The sequence below is a fragment of the Entelurus aequoreus genome, linkage group LG05, assembly GCF_033978785.1.
Source record: "Entelurus aequoreus isolate RoL-2023_Sb linkage group LG05, RoL_Eaeq_v1.1, whole genome shotgun sequence".
NCBI classification, from domain to species: Eukaryota; Metazoa; Chordata; class Actinopteri; order Syngnathiformes; family Syngnathidae; genus Entelurus; species Entelurus aequoreus.
The window spans coordinates 46,022,228-46,045,017 of record NC_084735.1 but is presented as its reverse complement, the minus strand read 5'-3'; the positions used below and the strand labels follow the sequence as shown (position 1 = coordinate 46,045,017).

Sequence of the window (22,790 nt, the reverse complement as noted above, 5' to 3'; positions counted from 1 at the left end):
ACTCACCAAAATGTCGTATAAATTCACAGTAACCAGCAGTATTCCTTTCAAAAGGCACTCCATTGTCTGTTGGAATATGGCTGGTGCTGAAGCCACACCAAAAGACAATCTATTGTAGGTGAATGGACCTCGATGTGTGTTCACCGTCACAAACGTCTTGGATTCCTCATCCAGAAGAATTTGCTGGTACGCGTGGCTCATATCCAATTTGGAGAACTGCTGTCCTCCCGAGAGGACTGTGAACAGGTCTTCTACTCTGGGTATCGGATACTGTTTCAGAGAAGCCACGGTATTTACGGTAAGTTTATAGTCGCCACACAGTCTTACAGCTCCTGTCGGTTTCAGAATTGGCACCACCGGCGCCGCCCATTCTGCATATTTCACTGGTGAGATTACGTTCTCTTTTAACAGTCGGTCTAGTTTCTCAACGACTTTTGCGCGCATGGCAAAGGGAACAGACCTTGGGCGGAAGAAGCGCGGGGTGGCATCCGGTTTCACATCAATGGTAGCTTTGGTGCCTTTCAGGGTGCCCAACTCCTCTTTGAACACATTCTCGTGCTTGTTTAACACTTCCTGTAGAGTGTAGACTGGTCCTTTGGCATCGGTAACACTCTTTGCCGTCCCCTTTAAATGCGTGTGCCTTGTGCGGTCCATCGTTCACACTGAAACATTTCGCCGACCCACCGTTCTGCAAGTCTTGCACATTTTTACTTGCGGTCTTGTGTGATACTGCGAGTGCTAGAGCCTTGTCGAAAGTGAGATCAGTTTCTGCTAGAAGACGCCTTTTAATTCGATCAACATTAATCCAATCCTGTCTCTTAACCTGTGCTGCAGCGTGGCGCCATAATTATAATCTTGTGCTAAACGGTGCAGCTCGGCCACCTATTCCATGACTGTTTCATTGGGCTTGCGGTTACGAGAGTCAAATTTGTACCTTTGTACAATTTCACTGGGCTTTGGGTCATAGTGATTTTTCATTAGGAGGACCAGCTCGTCAAAGGACTTATCTTTCGGCTTATCTGGGCTGAGAAGGTTGCGAATCAGGCTGTAGGTTGATACTTATTAAAATTGCCTTTTGCCTGGCGGCATCATCAATTTCGTTGACCGCAAAAAATGTTGATGTATTCATCTCACGTCTGATTTTTTTAATCAAACTCTGTTAGCGTGCCAATGGTAGCCATAGCTTTTCTTAGCTTGCAGCCACTTGTTTAGCAAAGACTTTTAACTCTAGTTGGTTTGAGTCCCCTTTCTTTTAAAAGTCCCAGACCAATCCTCGTCGCCAATAAGATGTTATATCTTCATAATGACTGCACTGCACAGGAATTGTTCTTAGTTGTCGTTTACTCACCATTTTGTAGCACACACACAAGACTTGGCACACTCTTCTTCTAATGCCAAGTTACTTAGGCAGGAGCCAACCTAAAGAGTGTGCCCTCTATTGGCCTATCTATTAAAAGTGTAAATTTGTCATTAAGCAAAACCCAAAACTAATAATTATCTCTCAAAGGAGCCAACATAAAGGTATACATACATAAGTAGGCTAATAAAACAATATCTATGATACCACACCTACAACTTTGAAATGGCCAAAGTAGGAGCTATGCGTACACTGCACTTACTAATTCGAAATCCCTTTTAATTGAAAAGGTTTTGTGCCTTGTAATCATGCATATTCATAAACAGTTGACATAGTTTATTTATTTTTGTTTATTGAAATGTTGTATTTATTATCATGATTACAAACATATACACGCAAATCAAAAATCAGTTAATAAGGAATTGTACATGGTAAAAATCCTTCTTTGGCACTATAAATTGAACTCTACTGACCAGAGGCTCAGTGATTACAAACAATTAATTGGAGGCAGCCTCCATAGTTTACATACTTGACGCAAAAGTCACAATATCTCCATAATTGTTGGTCCAAAGCTAATGAGGATTTTGGCAAAATGAGGGTAATAATGTTTTTTGGTAGTTCTGTATATTTTTTTACGTTTATTGCGCTGTCTGGAGCATGTTAGACAGCCGGCTGGTCACTAAACGCTGCACAAATGTACACAGCAGAGTGCAACAAATAAAAAATATATATTTTGAGGAAATAAAAGGATGTTTCATTGTAAGTTTATGAGCTGAGGTATGTTTAAAACTATGGGTTTTTTTGGCAGGAAAACTACCGCCAGAACTTCTGCAATGCATGCATCCAGACACAGTTGCACACGTCTTTGGTAGCAAACATGTTGTTTAGTTGGCCAGTCTCTTTATACATGACTCTGCGTTAACCTACAGTATGTATTCACCTGTTGCCCCATACCCCAATGCAAATAAATCGGTACAGAAAATGGTTGAATGTGTCATGCCCAGCGTGACAGTTTTTGTGTCGTTTTTCTGTGTTTAGTGTTTATTCCTGTCGAGCGCTATTATTTTTCCCCCCACCTGTTTTGGTAATGTCTTGCAGTGACTTCACCACTGTTTGTGAGCACGAGCGCTGTTCTCCACACCTGCCATTGATTGGTGATCAGGGAACGCTTGACTCCGATCACTCATCAGGAGGGTTTATGTCAGTGACACTGGTTTGTTTGTCTATTGTGACTAATGTTCATGGTGTGCCTTTTGACCTTTTAGTTCATTAAACCTCCTTATTACCTGCACGTCGCTTCCTGACTCCACATCCTGGGTTCACGTCAACTATCGCCATGCGGGTTCCTGATCTAATGGATCCAACGGTTGCCTTTACATATGAGATTGTTCCTATTTCAAATGGCTCAACAAAGGTTGGGAAACACTGTTGCTGTTTGTGTCTCTGTCCTGTGATGCCTGATCATTTGATCTTTGGGACTTTTGATCTCCTCCGACTGTGCCTCCAGTGCTTTTATGTTACAATTGTGGCAGCTGACATGCATGCAGAGATTTAAAGCGTCCTTACTGTAAAACGGTTAATCCTGAATTGGTTAGCAAAAAGCAACATGAAAAAAACACAAAATTGGTCTAATAAAAGCATTTCAAGCACACACACACATGCACGAGTGGAAATTGAGAAGCCATAAGTGGGGAGAACAGCTTCCTGCATCCACTTGTGGAAAGATGAGAACAGCTCGTGGACACCCACTCAGTTAACAGCTTTTCCAAAATTAACATTTTGAATAGATATCTCACATTACTATGCAACACCTCTGCAATCTACCCAGGGGATTTCTTAATGCTTTTCTGTTTATGTGTACTCTGTTGACCACATGGGAACTGTGATTAAAAAAAATACCATGAATAGTTGTTTTATTTTGGGACATTAATTGGTGAGAAAATTGCTTGGAAGTCTTTCCGCACAGGAAATTAAAAGTGAACTGACCATTAACCTTGCATTAATTCCTGCAGGATGACAGCACTATGGGTTGTTTGGATGAGATTGTCCCTGTGTGATAAACAAATCTAACTTGCTGGTGATTTAAACGCACTATAAATTGAACTCTACTGACCAGAGGCAGAAACACTGACTTGAACTTACTGGTATACATGGTCCGGTCACTGGGTTTGATATATTTTTCTTTGGGATCCTGTTCCCATTATCCATGCATAGCATTGGAGATTATGCCATTACATTGATTTAGCGGTAAAAACAAACTCTTCAAGGAGGACGTAACAAACACATGTCAAACATTAATTTGAAAATAAAGTAAGCAAAAGTTCAGAAAGAAAGTAAAAGATTAAGAGGAAAGCATTTGAAGAATATAATTCAAGTATAGTTTATTTTAATGTATAAACAAACACAGCTGTTTACACCACACAATACAACTCACATATTGGAAGATTAAAACAATGGATTTAGATTAAATGGAAATAAAAAGTGTGCTTCTAATGAATATTAAATACGCTTAAAACAATATACATGAACATGAACATGATAACTCTGAAGACGTGGTCTTAACTTGGTCTTTACCGCCATCTAGTGTCACATCTTCATAGTTGCAGTAGATACACTGTTGAGCCTTTGAAGGCACTGCAAACCACACGACCGCATTTTGTTAGTTCAACACAAAAACATGAAATCAAACCTTAAAATTGGAATAAAAGAAACTAAATTAAAATGTGACATGATTAAAATAAAACAAAAAACGGAGTCAAAACTAGCGGTGGGTAATACTGTGCAACAATATCAACATACAAGAATCGAATAACATGTTTTTATTTGTCACTACATGTACCATGAAATCAAAAGCAGCAGAATAATAGAAAACAAGTTGAGAAACAAATGTTAAAAAATAATGCAATTAGATGAAAAAAAAGGAATAAGGAATAACAGGTGCATTGTTCCGTAGTATGTGTGGGTTATTGTACAACTACACTCCCTCTTTTTTATTGCATACAAATGTTCGATACTATTGTTTCCTTTGGTATCGATATGATGGACGCGTCCACCCCAATTTAAAACGTACCTATTATTTAAATTGGTAATGGTTGGCCTCTACAGACCACTTTCATTACGTAACTTTGTTGTGCATTCGGGTCGAGTGACGTAAGCGCTGACTGAGACATGAAAGGCCACCTTCATACACAGTGGAACATGACTACGTCACGTGATTGCCCCCCCGGTGTGACTTGCACGTATACAGAGCAGCTGGCTTTCATACACAGATGCGTCGTCGAGTTGACTGTCGTTACACCGCATTGTTATTTGAAGGTTTTTCCAACCATGCATCTCGCGATTTGGATCAGAACCGACGAGCTTAGTTGATTGCTAATTGGAGTGACGTCATCTCATCGCGATGGCTGCCGAAATGTGTCCTCAGGAGACCATCCCCATTTTCATTGACAAAAATGTTGTCATGGAGAGGCCGCAAAGGTATATCTATCTTATCATTCCACTTGGGAAAAAATAGATCATATAGCATACCTTTTCTTAAGCCCCCCTAATAATAGGCATTGAGTTTGTTTTTAACTTTTTCTGTAATGATTCTAAAAATAATTAAACGTAATTGCATAAAAGTTCAATCCTAAGTATGTTTAAGCATGTACTTAGATATATTTAATACAGTAAAGGTGCCAAAACCAAGTCAATATTTGAAACTATTGTAAAAACAAATGTTATATCTACTAATATTTGTAGATATTTTTATACATAATATATAATTTATATTTTATTTCTATGATGTAGTATGATGAGGGCCAAACACGTTCCCTGGCCACTCTCTTTTGGACACCATTGGTTTATACTGACAGATTATCCATCTTTCCATGTCATCATTATCCATGTACCGCTTATCCTTATTAGGGTCGCGGTTAAGCTGCAGCCAATCCTAGCCGACTTCATGCGAGAGGCAGGATACGCCATAGACTAAAGCTATTCAAATAATGGTCCAGGATACAAATCTTGCCTGGGAAAGACCCCATTTCAGTTCAAAACTTGGGAACACTGCGGTCCAAACTTGTGATTTACATACAGTCGTGGTCAAAAGTTTACATACACTTGTATCAAAAGTTTACATACACTTGTAAAGAACATAATGTCATGGCTGTCTTGAGTTTACAATAATTTCTACAACTCTTATTTTTTTGTGATAGAGTGATTGGAGCACATACTTGTTGGCAGTGTTGGGTTGGTTACTGAAAACCAGTAACTAGTTAGTTACTAGTTACTTTATTTCAAAGTAACTCAGTTATTAACTCAGTTACTTACACCAAAAAGTAATGTGTTACTGTGAAAAGTAACTATTTAGTTACTTTTATATATATATATATATATTTATTTTATTTATTTTTTATTTATTTTTTTTTAAGGCCCCCTTCAATGCCCTTTTAGCCTTCATTTCAGTACTGCTATTGCACTGGAGAATAATACAATCTGTTGATCAACTTGACATGCATTTGCATCACTGAACTCTGCTAAGCAATGTGGTCTACATACAACACACAAAGACAAAGATATGTTTCAAAGGGCCAATTTCTTTCAGGCCAGAACAAATTGACAAAACTATTTTAAATAGCTGCAACATAGCATACATAAGTAACAAACAGCATAATAACATAGCTGTAAACCAAGGAAGGCACACACTACATACACAAAGCCTAACCAGGCGTTTTTTTCTCTCAAGGAATTCTGAAATAAAATCATGTCTGAAACCCAGAACACTACACATGTCCACAGTTTTAGTTTAGAGATAAGGAACGATTGGCCTGGCCCACTAGCATCCCTCTTTATGTTTGTGAACTTTATAGTCTATACATTTAGAGTGATGTGATAATCAAACACTCTAGAAGTGTAGAATGAAAGAGCAACAGTATATACGAGAATTGGCAGAGTGTGTGTACCTTCAGTGCGCAGTGCCTCGTTAAAATCCAGCCGCTGTTGCTTAAGAGGTGAAGTGTGTCTCTCTTTACTAGCTTCATCAAAGCATTTTGCTTTTGTAGCTGTTTCAGCAGATTTGAATTGCTAGGATAGGATATTTGATCCAAGACACAACTTACATTTAACTAAAAAGTTATTTTCTTTGTGGTAGACAAAAGAAAAGCAGTGAGAATATCTCCATGTTAAGAAACTCGGCTTCGGGCTTCGCCATGTCTTGTTAGTAAACACAGACACGCCCCTCCCACAGACGCACATACACACACACAGCGCGCGGCGCACCTCAGCCTTGTCGCCTCTTCCGCAGCGCTCCAATAAAACACACTTAGATCTTCTCAGTTTCTAGCCGATACTACATAAAAAATAACAAAATAAAGCAGTAATGCATCATGTAGCAACGGTAACTGAGTAACTGAATATAAAAAATAAAGCGTTAGATTACTATTTACCGCCGAAAGTAACGGTGTTACAGTAACGCGTTACAAAGTAACGCGTTACTGTAACACTGCTTGTTGGTCACAAAAAACATTCATGAAGTTAGGTTCTTTTATGAATTTATTATGGGTCTACTGAAAATGTGACCAAATCTGCTGGGTCAAAAGTATACATACAGCAATGTTAATATTTGGTTACATGTGCCTTGGCAAGTTTCACGGCAATAAGGCGCTTTTGGTAGCCATCCACAAGCTTCTGGCAAGCTTCTGGTTGAATTTTTCACCACTCTTGACAAAATTGCTTCAGTTCAGCTAAATTTGTAGGTTTTCTGACATGGACTTGTTTCTTAAGCATTGGCCACACGTTTAAGTCAGGACTTTGGGAAGGCCATTCTAAAACCTTAATTCTAGCCTGATTTAGCCATTCCTTTACTACTTTTGACATGTATTTGGGGTCATTGTCCTGTCGGAACACCCAACTGCGCCCAAGACCCAACCTCCGGGCTGATGATTTTAAGTTGTCCTGAAGAATTTGGAGGTAATCCTCCTTTTTCATTGTCCCATTTGAAGCACCAGTTCCATTGGCAGCAAAACAGGGCCAGAGCATAATACTACCACCACCATGCTTGACGGTAGGGATGGTGTTCCTGGGATTAAAGGCCTCACCTAGCTAAACTGCACCAATTTTGGTGGAGTGGTCAAAAATTCAACCAGATGCTTGCCAGAAGCTTGTGGATGGCTACCAAAAGCGCCTTATTGCAGTGAAACTTGCCAAGGGACATGTAACCAAATATTAACATTGCTGTATGTATACTTTTGACCCAGCAGATTTTGTCACATTTTCAGTAGACCCATAATAAAGTCATAAAAGAACCAAACTTCATGAATGTTTTTTGTGACAAACAAGTATGTGCTCCTATCACTCTATCACAAAAAAATAAGAGTTGTAGCAATTATTGTAAACTCAAGACAGCCATGACATTATGTTCTTTACAAGTGTATGTAAACTTTTGATCGCGACTGTAACTGAGACATTCTTCAAGGCACCCCTTTCAGTCCTCTCCTTTTTGGCAGTTACAAATTGTCGTAATGTGTTTTATGTAACTATGTAACTTACGTGGTCAGTTGTTTTTTGTTTTATTAGTGGCGTTCCTCAGGGTTCCATTCTAGGTCCTCTCTGTGGCCCCTGAAACATTTTAGTTGAATATCCCTGCCCTAGACTGATTCAAACCCATATCTCCTGACTACGCGGTCTCTTTGTTAACCACTAGGCCATCGTGCGACCCAAAACTAGACACACCAGCCAATTTTTAAAAATTTTTTACAATTACCGTATTGTCATCCTTATCAATTTAGGCATAAACAGTATGTGTTTTGTAGGGGAGTAACGCTACGACATCATCACAGTTTGGTACGTACCTCGGTATTAAGTCCACAGTTCAGTTCATTTTTGATATAGTAAGGGAACAAAATGCAAAACATAAAACTGCTTAGTTTTGTGTTGAATACATTTTAAAACTAAAAGTAAAACTGCAATTGTAATCCGCTATCAGGTATATGAAAATATAGATACAAAAATGTAGTCCACTTTTACGCACACTATATCTGAGTACCTGCGCTTGTGGAAGTGCGTCGCAACACCAACTCTGCACTTCTGTCCCTCACTTGAAATGTGTACTGAGTGTGGAATAGTACATATCTTTCGGTGCGGAACTGCTAATTTGATGTAAATGTTTGTTACACCCCTGCAGTAGTTTCAGGAGTTCCTTGGACATCTTAGATTGTCAAGAGCTAAATCGGGGTCCTAAGCAGAATTGGATTTGGAAACCCCAACTTACAAAATTGTGTTCACACTTTTTTTTTATATGAATCAATTGTTAGACTGTTTTGATCAAACTTTAAATTGATGCATGTTTTGTCCTAAAACATATTCACGGGAAAGTGTGCAAAATGAAAATGTTAACATAATTAAAGCATAATTATGCAAGCCTTCCAGACACAACTGCGATTAGGAATCAAAACCAGTACAATAGAACCTCAACTTCACCATCTGTGACTGGGCTCTTAACTCAAAACCCTTATATCTCAAATGAACCTTTCCCATTTAAAATAATTGTAATCAGTTTAGTTACCCAAAACAGCACAACTTTTTTTTTTATCATGAAACACGCCTTTTTAAAAGAAAAAACTAACTTCTGGATAAGAAATATTGTTTTAAAAACAATCCGATAGAATGTACTACTAACAACTGTGTGAAGTAACGTAATGATAATGTACCTGGGAGAGTGGAGAGTCATGTTTACTCATTCCAGATGCTTCTCCATGAAACACACAATCAGCAGCTGTTCAATATTTTCATTGATAAATGTCAACTGTTTAGATATTATTTAAACAGTCTTGGCTGGCATTAGACTCATTCTGCTTCAGTATGGCGCAGACTAGCAGTGATACGCTCAAATTGCTTCACCAAATTGGCGGATTTCTCATCCGCTTCTGCTTGTCAGCTGTCCTTCACACTCACTTTCTTCCTTCTCATGGTTGGATGATCTCTAGCTATAAGCTATTGCTAGCGAGTAAGACCAGATGTTTTGTCTGTGATCTTATTGAGTTCACTGTGATATTTGTAATGCTGACTAATGGTGGAGATACGTGTAACTAGCTAAGAGACAGCTCCTAATCTCGTACCACTTTTAAAGATGGGGCACTCTTGAGTTGAGGTACCAGTGTACTATTTTCTTACAAGACAAACACTAATGCTGTGTGCCACGGGGCCGGTGAGACAGCGCCCTGTCAAAACGGGAACCCCCCACCAATGGAGGGGCCCTGCATATAGGGAGGGTCTGCTCTGTAAAGAGATTATCAAATCAATTAAGTAAAATTTAGTACTACTAGTGGTTTACGATGTTCTGTGTTACAACATGTTGTGGATACAAACGCACTCACATTTATCCATGAAAATATGGAAAAGCTGATTATGGTGTGTTTGAGGGAAAATCAGATAGAAGGAAATACTGAAGTCTGTACATTTAATATTACATAACTTAATGAAACTACTGTAATTTTTTGTACTACATTCAATAATTCTTATCTAAAAAAAAAAGTTTTTCTTTTTAAAAGACATGTCATATGTTAAAATTATGCTGTGTTTGGGGTGGGCAAGCACCAAATACATTGACTTGAATTAATGTCACTGGGAATCATTGATTTGAGATACAAGTGTTTTGAGTTTAGAGCTCGGTCACAGAACCAAGTAAGCTCAAAAATTGAGGTTCTACTGTATTTTGAGCCACATCTTATATGCAACTAGTTGTTGTTTCCTTGATTAAAAATAAAACAGGCAAAAACGAGCCAGTCTTCTGAACGGCTCTTTGAAAGTAACGGCACCTAAAGATCCTGCTCCCTTCAAAGCACTAATAAATCCCTTCTCTAGGACTCGTTTCTAGTCGTCATGGTGATGCATGCACCTGCAAAAGCGTCTTCTCCTCGCTGGATATAACTCCATAATGACACTTTGTATTTTAACCACACTGATGTCATGTGTGATGTTAAGGGTTCTGTTTAGTACAATCGTTTGTCATGTTTCAGGATAGGTTTAGACAGCTGTTTGTGTGTTTGTGTGTAGGTTTGTGTCCAACTCTCAGCCCAACGGGAAAACAATGGGACCGACAATAGTTGAGTTGCAGCATTCGGACAATTTTGTGAAAAGGCACTCGAAAGACCCCACGCTGCCTGAGAGTGAGTGAATTGTTGCTGAGCACTTGTTGTTGAGCACTTCTAGCCGTATTCACTGCCACTTTGTCTTGCAGTCAAACAGCGTGTCAGGAATGTTTATTGTACCTGCACAAAGCCAATGCTCTCAGCTGGGACTTTTCTGCTGCCTGCTGGCCTCCCTGCAAAGAGGATGTTTACAGCCACGCCAAAGGTGTCCAAACCGCCCTTGTGTATTGTTGACACCAACAAGGGACACAAGGAGTACCATAACAAGTTCTCAGGACTTGTCCCTGTGTACGTTAAAAAAAAGGTAGTTATTTGACAACGAAGATGTTTTGCACTGGATTTATTTTCATTGATACAATGAGTAGGTTTTTATTTTCTTTATTGTAGGATTATGGAGTGATACCAGCTTATTTGCTGCGCCGCAAAGGACACATTACAAAGTCTCCACAGTCCAATTCTGAAGGCAAACCGGAGGAGTCCGAAATAGAAATAGAAATAGAAAACCTTACGGACGAGGAGTGTCGCGAAATCATTGAGGTAAGTCATTACTCACCTCACCAGGCACTCTTAGTTACATCTTGAGTTTGAGTTTGAGTTTGAGTTTGAGTTTATTTCGAACATGCAAGCATACAACATAATACATCACAATTTCCAGTTTCTCTTTTCAACATGTTCGAAAAGGAGTAGGAAGAAGCAGAGCTTATTTAATCCTACCCCTTTTCTTTACATAACAGTTGCTGAAACTTTTTTTATTCACTTCCTGTTCTCAATTTATTCACAATAAACTCCATATGTAATCACAATAAAAATAAATAAATAAATAATAGTAAGAATTTAATAATAATAATTGGTGAAGAAAGTCATATTTCATATGATGAGATAAGTAAGATTACTTTAAGAATGAATGAATGAATGAATGGATGAAATAAATTGAAAATGTTTGTCATGGTTCTTCTTCTTTGTACTTTGTAAACACTTTAAGTTTGAAGAGTTTCTTGAAGTGGATCATATTAGTACATTGTTTGATTGCTTTGCTTAATCCATTCCATAATTTAATTCCACATACTGATATACTGAAGGTCTTAAGTGTTGTACGTGCGTACAAATGTTTTAAATTACATTTTTCTCTAAGATTACATTTCTCCTCTTTTGTTGAGAAGAATTGTTGTATATTCTTGGGTAGCAGGTTATAGTTTGCTTTGTGCATAATTTTAGCTGTTTGCAAATTCACTATGTCGTGGAATTTCAGTATCTTTGATTCAATAAATAAAGGATTTGTATGTTCTCTATATCCAACATTATGTATTATTCTAACTGATCTTTTTTGTAACACCGTTAATGAATGAAGTGTACTTTTGTAATTATTTCCCCATATTTCTACACAGTAGCTCAAATATGGTAACACTAGTGAGCAGTATAGACTATGAAGGGATTTTTGGTCTAGAACATGTTTTGCTTTATTCATTATTGATGTGTTTCTTGCTACTTTATGTTGTATATTTTTTACGTGAGATTTCCAGTTCAATTTATCATCAATCATTATACCTAGAAATTTGGTTTCATTTACTCTTTCAATTTCTATTCCGTCTATTTGTATTTGTGTTTGACTTTCTCTTCTACTATTACCAAATAGCATTATTTTAGTTTTACTAAGATTCAACGATAGTCTGTTTTTGTCAAACCATCTTTTTAATTTGTTAATTTCTTCTGTTATTATTTGTATTATCTCCTGTGTGTTCTCTCCTGAACAAAACGCTGTTGTATCATCCGCAAATAATACTAACTTTAAATCTTTTGTAACTTTACAAATGTCATTTATATAGAGATTGAATAATTTAGGTCCTAATATTGATCCCTGAGGTACACCACAGGATATATTTAGCGTTGTAGACATGTGTTCGCCTAGCTTCACGTATTGTTTCCTGTTCGTTAGATAACTTCTTATCCAGTTTAAGACTAACCCTCTGATGCCATATCGTTCTAGTTTTTTGATTAAAATATTGTGATTAATTGTGTCAAATGCTTTAGTTAGATCCATAAAAACTGCTGCTGCACATTTTTTACTGTCTATTGCATTGGTAATTTCTTCTGTAATTTCAATTAAAGCCATTGAAGTTGAGACATTAGCTCTGTATCCATATTGGTTCTCTTCGAGTATTCTATTTTTATTTATGAAACTCTCTAATCTGTTATTAAACAGTTTTTCAATGATTTTAGAAAATTGTGGAAGTAAAGAAACAGGTCTATAATTTGTAAATTGATGTTTATCTCCAGTCTTATAAATTGGTGCAACTTTAGCTATTTTCATTTTGTTTGGGAATGTACCTGTTTGAAATGATAGGTTACTAATATACATTAATGGTCCTGAGATCTCTTCTATAACCTTTTTTATCGTATCCATATCAATTCCATTACAATCAGTTGAAGTCTTAGATTTACATTTTTTCACGATTATAACTATTTCCTCCTGTGTCACATTACTGAGGAACATGGAGTTGGGATTTCGCTCTATGGTATCATTATATTCCTCAATTGGAACTGGGTCTGGAATCCTTTCTTCCAATTTTGGTCCAATATTTACAAAATAATTATTGAAGCTTTCAACTACCGGTACTTCCTTTATGTTGTCATTGTTTTTATTTCCGTCTAAAAAGTATTGAGGGTAGTCCCTCTTTGTGCCATTTTTAATAATGCTATTGAGGATGCCCCATGTTGCTCTCATATTATTTTTGTTCCTGTCCAATAATTCACTGTAATATTCTTTTCTACATGATCGTAGTATTTCTGTTAACTTGTTTTTATACTTTTTGTACTTAATTTCTGCCTCTATAGTTCTTTGTGCTATAAATTCTCTATATAGTGTATTCTTCTTCTTACAAGCATTTTTTAATCCTTTTGTCATCCATGGTTGGTTATTCTTTCTCTGTTTATTACTAAGTTGTATCCATGGACAATGTTTGTCATAAAGTATTATGAACTTGTTTAAGAAATGTTCATATGCTTCATCAACCTCTTTTTCATTGTACACATTGTCCCAATCTTGCTTTTGTAGCTCAATTTTGAAAGCAGTCATCCTCTTCTCTGTGCACAGTCTTCGAAATGTCCTTTTGTCTTCCATGTTCTTCTTGTAGTGTCCATCATATATTGTAAAAACTGGCAGATGATCACTAACGTCGGTAATAAGTAGACCACTTGTAGTGTTATTGTCAAACTCATTGGTAAAAATATTATCAATAAGCGTGGCACAGTGTGCTGTGATTCTACTTGGCTTTGTGATTTTTGGATATAAACTGATGCTGTACATTGTATCAATGAAGTCATCAATAGACTTTTGCTTGTTAGGGTTCAATAAGTCAATATTAAAGTCACCACATAAGAACATTATTCTTTGACCATTATCCATGTAAGTAGCCTTGATCCATTCTTCAAATGTTTCTATACTTGATTAGGTGATCTATATATACAACTGATGAAAATGTTTTTGCTTTTTTCCTGACATATTTCAATGGTTATACATTCTAAGATATTATCTATAGCAAATGACATGTTTTTTACCACTTTGTAGTTCAGGAACTTCATCACGTACACAGCTACTCCTCCTCCATTTTTGTTGGTTCTGTTGATGTAGTTTAGTTCATATCCCTCCAGATCAAAATCTATTCCTTTTTTATCATCAATCCATGTTTCTGTGACAGCAATCACTTTGAATGGTTCGTTGATGTGTTCCAAAAAGTTCTTAATGTTGTTGTAGTTTGCATACAAGCTTCTGCTATTAAAATTAATAATTGACAATTTGTTATCGCATGTAATGTTGCTATTATATTGATCATCTGTATAATAAAAACAATTATTACTGATGTGGGAGAAAAAATTTGTATCTGGATCTATATCATTTTCCAAATCCTGGTTTTTGTAATCTTTGTTGCAGAAATTTTTTAGTTCCATATTTTCTTGTTCAACAATCTTTGATGTTGTTTCAATAATCTCTATAAGTGTAGGTGGATGTAATCCTGAATGTAGGTCCTCTTGTTTAGTCGTCCCTTGGAACATAGTAGTGTCGATGCTGAATTTGGGTGTTTGTTTTCTGTCAGAGTCCATTATCATCGTTGTTTTGGTAGCTGTGTAAACTTTAAAAATTGTCCAGGTCCTTGATGTCATGGACAACAATTACTCTTGCTTCTGGACTTCCATTCAGCTTGATGTAGATTTTACAGTTGGTGGTCCAAGTTCCCTGGATTTTTCCCTGCCTTCTCAAGTCGCGTGCTTTCTTGGCGATTCCAGCATTGCGTTTTGTGAGATGCTCATTCATGTACACATTTGTTCCCTTCAGCTTCTTTCCCTGTCTCAGCAATTCCATTTTAGATTTTCTGTTTACGAGTTTCACGAGCACGACTGGAGTGGCGTTGTTGTTTCTTCCGTTCAGTGGGATGCATGTTTCGATGGTATTAATGTCAATTTCAATTTCCTTTGATTGCAGAAAGTTGACCACTTGCTGTTCTGCTGAGATCATATCCATTTCATCTGGTTCACCTTCATTATTCACAGCTTTTGCATAGGATCTTGGTTTAATTCGGTGCCCAGTCACGATGATATCATTCATTCGTTTGTCCTGATCCATTTCATCTATGATATTCCTCAGCATGTTGTTGTCTTCTTGAAGGATCTTCATTTGTTTGCTCATTTCAGTGGCTTCATTATTTCTTCTGTAGTTCTGAGATTGCAGATTTTCTATATTTTCCTGCAGACTTTTCACATCTTGTTGGTGTTCTGTTGTTACTTTTCTCAGATATTCTTTCAATTCTTTCATTTCTTCTTTCATTTCTTTCAATTCTTTCATTTCTTCTTTCATTTCTTTCATTTCTTCTTTCATTTCTTTCATTTCTTTCATTTCTTCTTTCATTTCTTCAAGTATTTGTATTATCACTTTTTGATTCCCATCATGTCCTGTGTCCAACCTCAAATCTTGTTTCCAGTTGTGTTCTGTAACAGCTGACCCCGAAGGTTTCGGGATTTCAATCTTTCCTTTACCTTTTCGCATCGCGGCAGTCACTGACGTCACTGCCTCTTGCTTGTGTCTTAACGGCAGTTGCTTCTTTAGCGACTTGCGGCACTTTAACTTGTTTTTTCCAACAATTTCGTATCTTGCGCCGTTCAGAGATCAATTTGAGGTGTCAGCCTGTCAACTTATATCACTCTGCGACGTCGGGATCACTTTAAAACAGCTGTAAACTCGCCGTAGCTTGTGATTGTAATGATTAATACAAAAACTTGCATGCCGTGAGAGGTGTACTGAAACATGCTCATGTTGACAACTAGGATTGTACCGAAATGAAAATTATTGACCAAAACCGAAAATGAGGAAATCAAGACCCAAAAACTAAACACAGAAATAAATTATCCCAATTATTATTACCTTTGCTTTTACAGCTATGATTGTGTACTAACCTCATTAAAAATCAAGGCATTGGAATTGCACAAATTTATATTTATCCTTCAAAGAATAAAAAAAAATCATACAATTATGACAATATGTATTTACAACAGGCATGCCAACAATATATGGATAGGCCAAATACTGAATGGAACCACAGACGGAGTCGATATGCGTCAAATAAGTCAACAGGAACCATAGAGTGGGTTGTTCTATTGCAGCGAAACGGGACAGTCATTTGATATGTTGGTGTCAGTCAAAAAGGGATTCAGCCGTCTTTCAAACATGCTCAGCGTCCAGATTAGATGAGGCCAAGCCCACTTTCCATAAACTCCCAGAGGTCGCTGAGCGTCCGACAAACCTGAGCTTTTATCCAATGACTGTCTAGTTACGCTGGAACCACCACCCGCTGAGCATCCCTCAAGCTTCATTCTGTTGTTCCGAGTTGATTGGGAGACTTTTCTAATCCTTTCAGTGACTTTTCGTTTAAAAAGGACTAGTGACAAATGTAGCAACATTCTCTTGTGTTATTAAAGATTGCACTCCTGTTTTGACACTCTTGACTTCTGTCGCTATGCAATCTGCTCGACTAGCAGCGAGTGCTAGTCGAGCACTTACAGAAAGACCAATTGCCGTCACTGCCCTCTTGATATTTCCTCTCTTACAGATCGCCGTCCACGAGTCTGACAGGATGCTTCTTGCTTACGTCAGCACAGCATCCTGTTTCGGTGGTCAAATACTTTTTGCCCGAAAAAAGCATTATTGGGTTTCAGAAAAAAAAATTCAGGGGCTAAAATGTCGGTGCATCTCTATTCTCAACCCATCTGTAGAGCAACTCAAGGCGACTGTGTTCTTATTACTTAAAAGTGCTGTCGAAAATGTCGACATCGACATTCATGGTCTTTTGTCAACATACAAACGTTTGTACAATTCAAGACCTAAGTTGGTCATTTCTATGAAAATTCCTGCCTCCAGGTTAGCCTTCGCCTTTCCAGGCCTTCCCACCTTATCAATTGTCCTGGCTTGCTTCTTTCAGCCTCCTCCTGACGACGCACAATTTTTACCACCATTTTATTCGTCTCTGAAGTTAAAGCTTTGCTCCAAGTTGGTTTACTTGCTGGAAGAAAGGCTTTCTCTTCCCAACTGGACATGCCCCATGATGTTATTGTACTTCAGGGGTTACAGGGTTATGTAGCATGCTGCAACACATCGGATTGTGTCCATTTTGATCCAGTTGCCAGAGGTGGTGCAGCATTACTGATGGTTTGATATCTGGAGTGCTTCAGCGTCATCTAGAGCACTTGTATTCATCAGTGAGGCTCGTGATAGGCAGTTCTACCTCAAATGAAATCATGGTTTGCTCCCATCTCTCCCATCACAGTTGTCATTGGGACCTCATAGATAGTGAATGATCACATTACATGATGGAGTAGTCCAAATTTCAGGCACCAGAGCTTAAGCTTCCCTAGCATTTGGGTTTGGCTTTGGCCCTGAGACATGCGTTGCACCATCTGCCCAGGCCCTTGACAGGTTGCTCAGACTGGGTCGTCGCCAATGCAGAATTAAAAATGTTTAAGCTTTCCTTTGATTATTGAGATGCTTTGTAACAGGCACGTGCACAAATAGGGCCCTATGGGTGCTCGAGCCCCTGCCCTTTTTTGCCTCATCTTAAAAAGTGCCCTCTGCCTGTGTGTGTGTGTGTTTTTTTTTTTTTTCCTTTAAACAACATTAATAAATTCCTGTCAGAGATGTAAAAAAAAAACAGCGGTACAAAAACTCCACGTTTTCTTGTAATACCGGGTGAGTGAGTGAGTAAGTGAGAGGAGAGAGAGCCAAGTTACTGCGCCCCTGAGACGTGACAGTGGAGCTAGTTGAACCTATGAGTTATGGTCTAGTCGCCGTCCACTTATTCAGCATCTAATATGGGTAATATTTCAGAAAAACGCTGTATTATTCTATTATTCAATGTGTCAGCTTCTGTTTTTGCCGGACGTCGGAGCACAGCGCATCAATTGAGCACGGCACATCAAGTCCGCACAGAGCAGAGCGGACCGTGCGGGACGGGAAGTAGTGAACAAAATACAAAATAAAACACCGGGTTAATTTTTAAAATAAAATGCACTGTGTTTACGGCGGATCACATTTTTCTCACAGTAGAGTTTTAGATATAAAGTTTATTGTGACTTTGCTATTACTGTGTGGGTTTACAAAATAATAATAATGATAATAATAACAATAAGAAGAATAAACATGATAATGATAATAATAATAATTATTATTATTATTATCATTATTAATAATAATAATAATTTCAGCATTCTGGGGATATAAGATGTAGGTTATCTGTTAGGAATATTGCCATCTGTATTTAAACTTGATTCATGTTGATTATGCCTGCAGCACAATGCCAAAAAAGAAAGGATACAGCCCTACTGGCCCCTGGTCAATATTTTTGGCCCTGTATTGTGTTTCAGTTGTTTAGTCTGAGCATTAAGTGGGAAAGACCATAAGTTACAACTTGATGGTGTTTTCATCAAGTTAAGGGAAGAAGGACAGATTTTCACATTGAAGTTTTTTCCATTTGGGTATTTATTTTTGTATTTTTTTTCAAAGTTCATGTTGCACTGTTCAATGTTCAATATTAAAGTGCTTATCTTTAACAATAAATAGCCTAATAATAAACCAGTGTTTTGTTGCTTTTCATGTCTTCCAAGCCTATGATAATGTGAATTAACTCATTATGACCATAATTTGTTGACACAAAAGAAATGGCAATCACTTTTAACTACAAAGGACACACAGCTAAGTAGTTAGCTTCATATTAGCAAATTTAATTTTACATTAATTTCCATATTATGTAAAGCAGTGGTTCTCAACCTTTTTTCAGTGATGTACCCCCTGTGAACATTTTTTTTAATTCAAGTACCCCCTAATCAGAGCTAAGCATTTTTGGTTGAAAACAAAAGAGATCAAGTAAAATACAGCACTATGTCATCAGTTTCTGATTTATTAAATTGTATAACAGTGCAAAATATTGCTCATTTGTCGTGGTCTTTCTTGAACTATTTGGAAAAAAAGATAAAAATAACTAAAAACTTGTTGAAAAATAAACAAGTGATTCAATTATAAATAAAGATTTCTACACATAGAAGTAATCATCAACTTAAAGTGCCCTCTTTGGGGATTGTAATAGAGATCCATCTGGATTCATGAACTTCATTCTAAACCTTTCTTCACAAAAAAAGAAATCTTTAACATCAATATTTATGGAACATGTCCACAACAAATCTGGCTGTCAACACTGAATATTGCATTGTTGCATTTCTTTTCAGTTATTTTTGACAGACATTTAAAAAAAAAATCTCACGTACCCCTTGGCATACCTTCAAGTACCCCCAGGGGTACGCGTACCCCCATTTGAGAACCACTGGTGTAAAGGACCAAAAAAAAAATTCCTGCCCTTTTCTGACTTTGAGCCCCTGCCCCTCTATAATCATGTGCACGTCCCTGCTTTGTAACTTGTTTGGCTTAATTTTCACCCGTGCTCACTTGATGTTCTGCAGTTTTACATGAAGCGCCTGGTCAGACAGATGGGCTATGTCAACCATGTATGCTTAGATAGGTGGAAGGCCGAACCTATTCTTAGTTCGCTCACCCCCCATCTCCCATCTTGAAGACCTGATGATGACCTCCATAGCCATTGTGAAGGCCAAGGATGAGATTATGCAGCCGAGTAAACGCCTACTTCTAGGTGTTGCCATGATGATATGAAGTCGGCTGTTGTACAGTAAACACAGTAGCAGGTCTTCGAAAAAGGATTTCACTAAAGTAGTTATGGATGATAGATCGTGAAAGTTTAAGGATCTCCAGACAAGGTTGTGGGGAACTGCTCCTAAGGCAAAGTCAAGGAAAGTTTGCTGCTCGGATCTGGTGCCAGATATATGCTCTAAGCAATGCTATGCTGACCTTCTGTGCGGATACATTAACATACTTATTCTTCTCCAGGTAGGTGGACAGCATCTTTGCAATAATGGGCAAAAAAAAATTCCCCTAAATGTTGAGAAGGCAGATTGGCCGGAATTGACTGACATCTGCTGCAGCTTTAACTTTGGAAATTAGCACACTTGCAGTGCCGCAGAACATCTGGTGCATTCTTTTAAAGCTTACACAGCACTCCATTCGGCCTAGCGGCAGCTGGATTTCTTGCTCACTGGACTGTTTTCTCTACATCCTTTTATTTAGAAGGGCCAGTCTCCAAGTGCAATTTAGGAGGTTGAATTAGTGGAAGGTCATGTGGATAACTAGCTTACCAGGTCATGGTGGACCTGTTCTTTCTGATGTGCCAACTCTGGTTTGTGTCCCATCCCTGGGCTTAAATCACCCTAATTGACTGGTCGTTATTTAGAAGTACCTGTCAATGTAAGGCCCAATTTCTTTGAAATGTGGTCTTTACCCGGCCACAAGTGCACACCTAAAAGTGAGTGCTGCTGTGACTGCCTCATGTGCCGTATTCTTGCTCATATTAATGTCTGTTTCTCGGTGTGTAGCCGTGTTGTCAGTTGTCAAGCCATCATGCGCATCATTATTTTCGGTCATGACCGCTTGGAGGATAGAAATGTTACTACGACCCTCATACAATTTCCTCATGGCCACAAGCAGGGAAAGGGAGACATCCTGCCACCCATGTCTCCTATCAAAATGTATGTGTTCTCCTCTGTCCGAAGAACAAATATAGTCTTCAAGAATTCATTAATTCAGGTTTCCATGACAACGGTTTCTCTGATCTTGGGCACACGTTGCACCTTAGTGTGCTACTATGTGTGATTTTAAAATGCATACTTTACAGTGGTATCCTATAATATACTATAATGCATGCAGCATGCAGAAATATACCGTATTTTTTGGAGTATAAGTCGCTCCGGAGTATAAGTCGCACCGGCCGAAAATGCACAAAAAAGAAGGAAAAAAACATATATAAGTCGCACTGGAGTAGAAGTCGCATTTTTGGGGGAAATGTATTTGATAAAACCCAACACCAAGAATAGACTTTTGAAAGGCAATTTAAAATAAATAAAGAATAGTGAACAACAGGCTGAATAAGTGTACGTTATATGACGCATAAATAACCAACTGAGAACGTGCCTGGTATGTTAACGTAACATATTATGGTAAGAGTTATTCAAACAACTATAACATATAGAACATGCTATGTTTACCAAACAGTCTGTCACTCCTGATCGCTAAATCCCATGAAATCTTATACGTCTAGTCTTACGTGAATGAGCTAAATAATATTATTTGATATTTTACGGTAATGTGTTAATAATTTCACACTCCTGAGTATAAGTCGCACCCCCGGCCAAACTATGAAAAAAACTGCGACTTATAGTCCGAAAATACGGTAATGCTAGCAATGTGTGTAGTTAGCATTGAAAACTATAAATGCCTTCAAATTACTGTTGAGAACTTGATAATATATATTTATCTGTTAAAAAATATATATATATATATTCTGGTTATTGTTACTTATTTGCCTTGGCACTGACAACTCCTCTTTTTTATTTTCATTCCTGCCACTTATCCAACTCTCTACCTCTACTAGCTCTGTACACGTGTTCCTGTGTACTTACTACTTTTACGAGGTAGTATAGGGAGCCTGTTGATTAGATTGAGCACTGCTGCCCCTTAGCCCCAGGCTTGTGTATCGTTCTAACATGAATACTGGAGTGTACACACAAATAATGAATATCTACCCTGCCTCTTCGTTTATGTTGCACGTAGCTCTTGCTCTGGCTGTGGACGTACGATGTGCCATTTTTGGTACGCAAGTTAATACAGCAAATGTATATTTTTGTCAATACTTTCTCAATTTATTACACTGTCATAATTCATTGTTTTTTCCACAATCCAAGGACCTGAAGAAGAAGTGCTCAAGGCTGAACACGGCCTACCAGCGCCTCCCATTTGTCATAGACACCCCATTATTGAAGACCCGTAAGACGCGACTGGAGGGTGATATGCAGCAGCTGGAAAATGACCTCAAACTCCTTGAAACATTGGTGTCCAACAAGTAAAAGGTGTGCCAGCAATTTTAACTTCAAAAGAAGCACATCAAAGTCAATCAGAGGCAGTCCTAATTTGGGTGGGATATCATCCTCTCATCGAGGCCCCAAATGATGAACGATTGATGTTACTAAACACATTGTTTGATATGATGTCACTCATCGTTCAAATGTGCTGTTTATGTCCTCATCTTGACTTTTAACCTCAACCTTTAAACGATTTAAATCTGATTTTGACTGAGGAGAAAGACGTAGGATATATACAAGTTTATTATAACTGATTAGAAAATGCTTTGCTGAGCAAATAAAGTTTTCTTCTTTTTACTGTGCTTATTGTTAGACCTCTTTATTCTATTCTTCATCTAGCTGTGACATTTTAAACTATTTTTTGTATCCAAAGTTATGGGAACAGTTTAAGGAAGGTCCCTTTCCCAGTACAAAGCAAGTCATGCTTGGATGAGAGATGTGTGAAGAATAACCTCAGAGACCTAACCCCAACTCTGTTATAGGCCTACGATAGCGATTACCAAGCACATTCGCATGACTTGAAAGATCATCAATTTCAGTTAATCAGTCAAAAAAATTTTTTTTTACTACAAACAATTTATATTTTTTGCTATTTTATAATGTGGACATTGTTCCCAATGGAGTGTATATAAGTGCTCTATGGCGACAGGGAGAACAATTAAAAATGTGCTTCCATTAGATAGCAGTAAGTGTCGTATCGGTACTCTTTGTTTATTTTCACAACGTTTGGGACTTTTTGGTTTGTTTTTGGAATATTTTTATATATATTTTATAGTGTTTGAAAA

The 22,790-nt window shown here is 37.8% G+C and overlaps 1 protein-coding gene across 1 annotated transcript; it reads left to right on the top strand.

The window, feature by feature from the left end:
• Positions 1–4,625: 4,625 nt before the first annotated feature.
• On the top strand, positions 4,626–22,297 carry LOC133649759 (enkurin-like). The gene is made up of 5 exons (XM_062046415.1): positions 4,626–4,834; positions 10,391–10,503; positions 10,575–10,789; positions 10,873–11,022; positions 21,829–22,297. Exons 1-5 carry the CDS (start codon positions 4,758–4,760, stop codon positions 21,988–21,990), a joined length of 717 nt encoding a protein of 238 aa, XP_061902399.1. The 5' UTR covers positions 4,626–4,757; the 3' UTR covers positions 21,991–22,297.
• The last annotated feature ends 493 nt before the right edge of the window (positions 22,298–22,790 follow it).

Coding starts and splice junctions, on each gene's coding strand:
- LOC133649759 (XM_062046415.1), top strand. CDS start 4,758: ATGGCTGCCGAAATGTGTCCTCAGGAGACCATCCCCATTTTCATTGAC. Junction 10,504..10,574: donor AGACCCCACGCTGCCTGAGA/GTGAGTGAATTG, acceptor TTTGTCTTGCAG/TCAAACAGCGTGTCAGGAAT. Junction 11,023..21,828: donor AGTGTCGCGAAATCATTGAG/GTAAGTCATTAC, acceptor CCACAATCCAAG/GACCTGAAGAAGAAGTGCTC.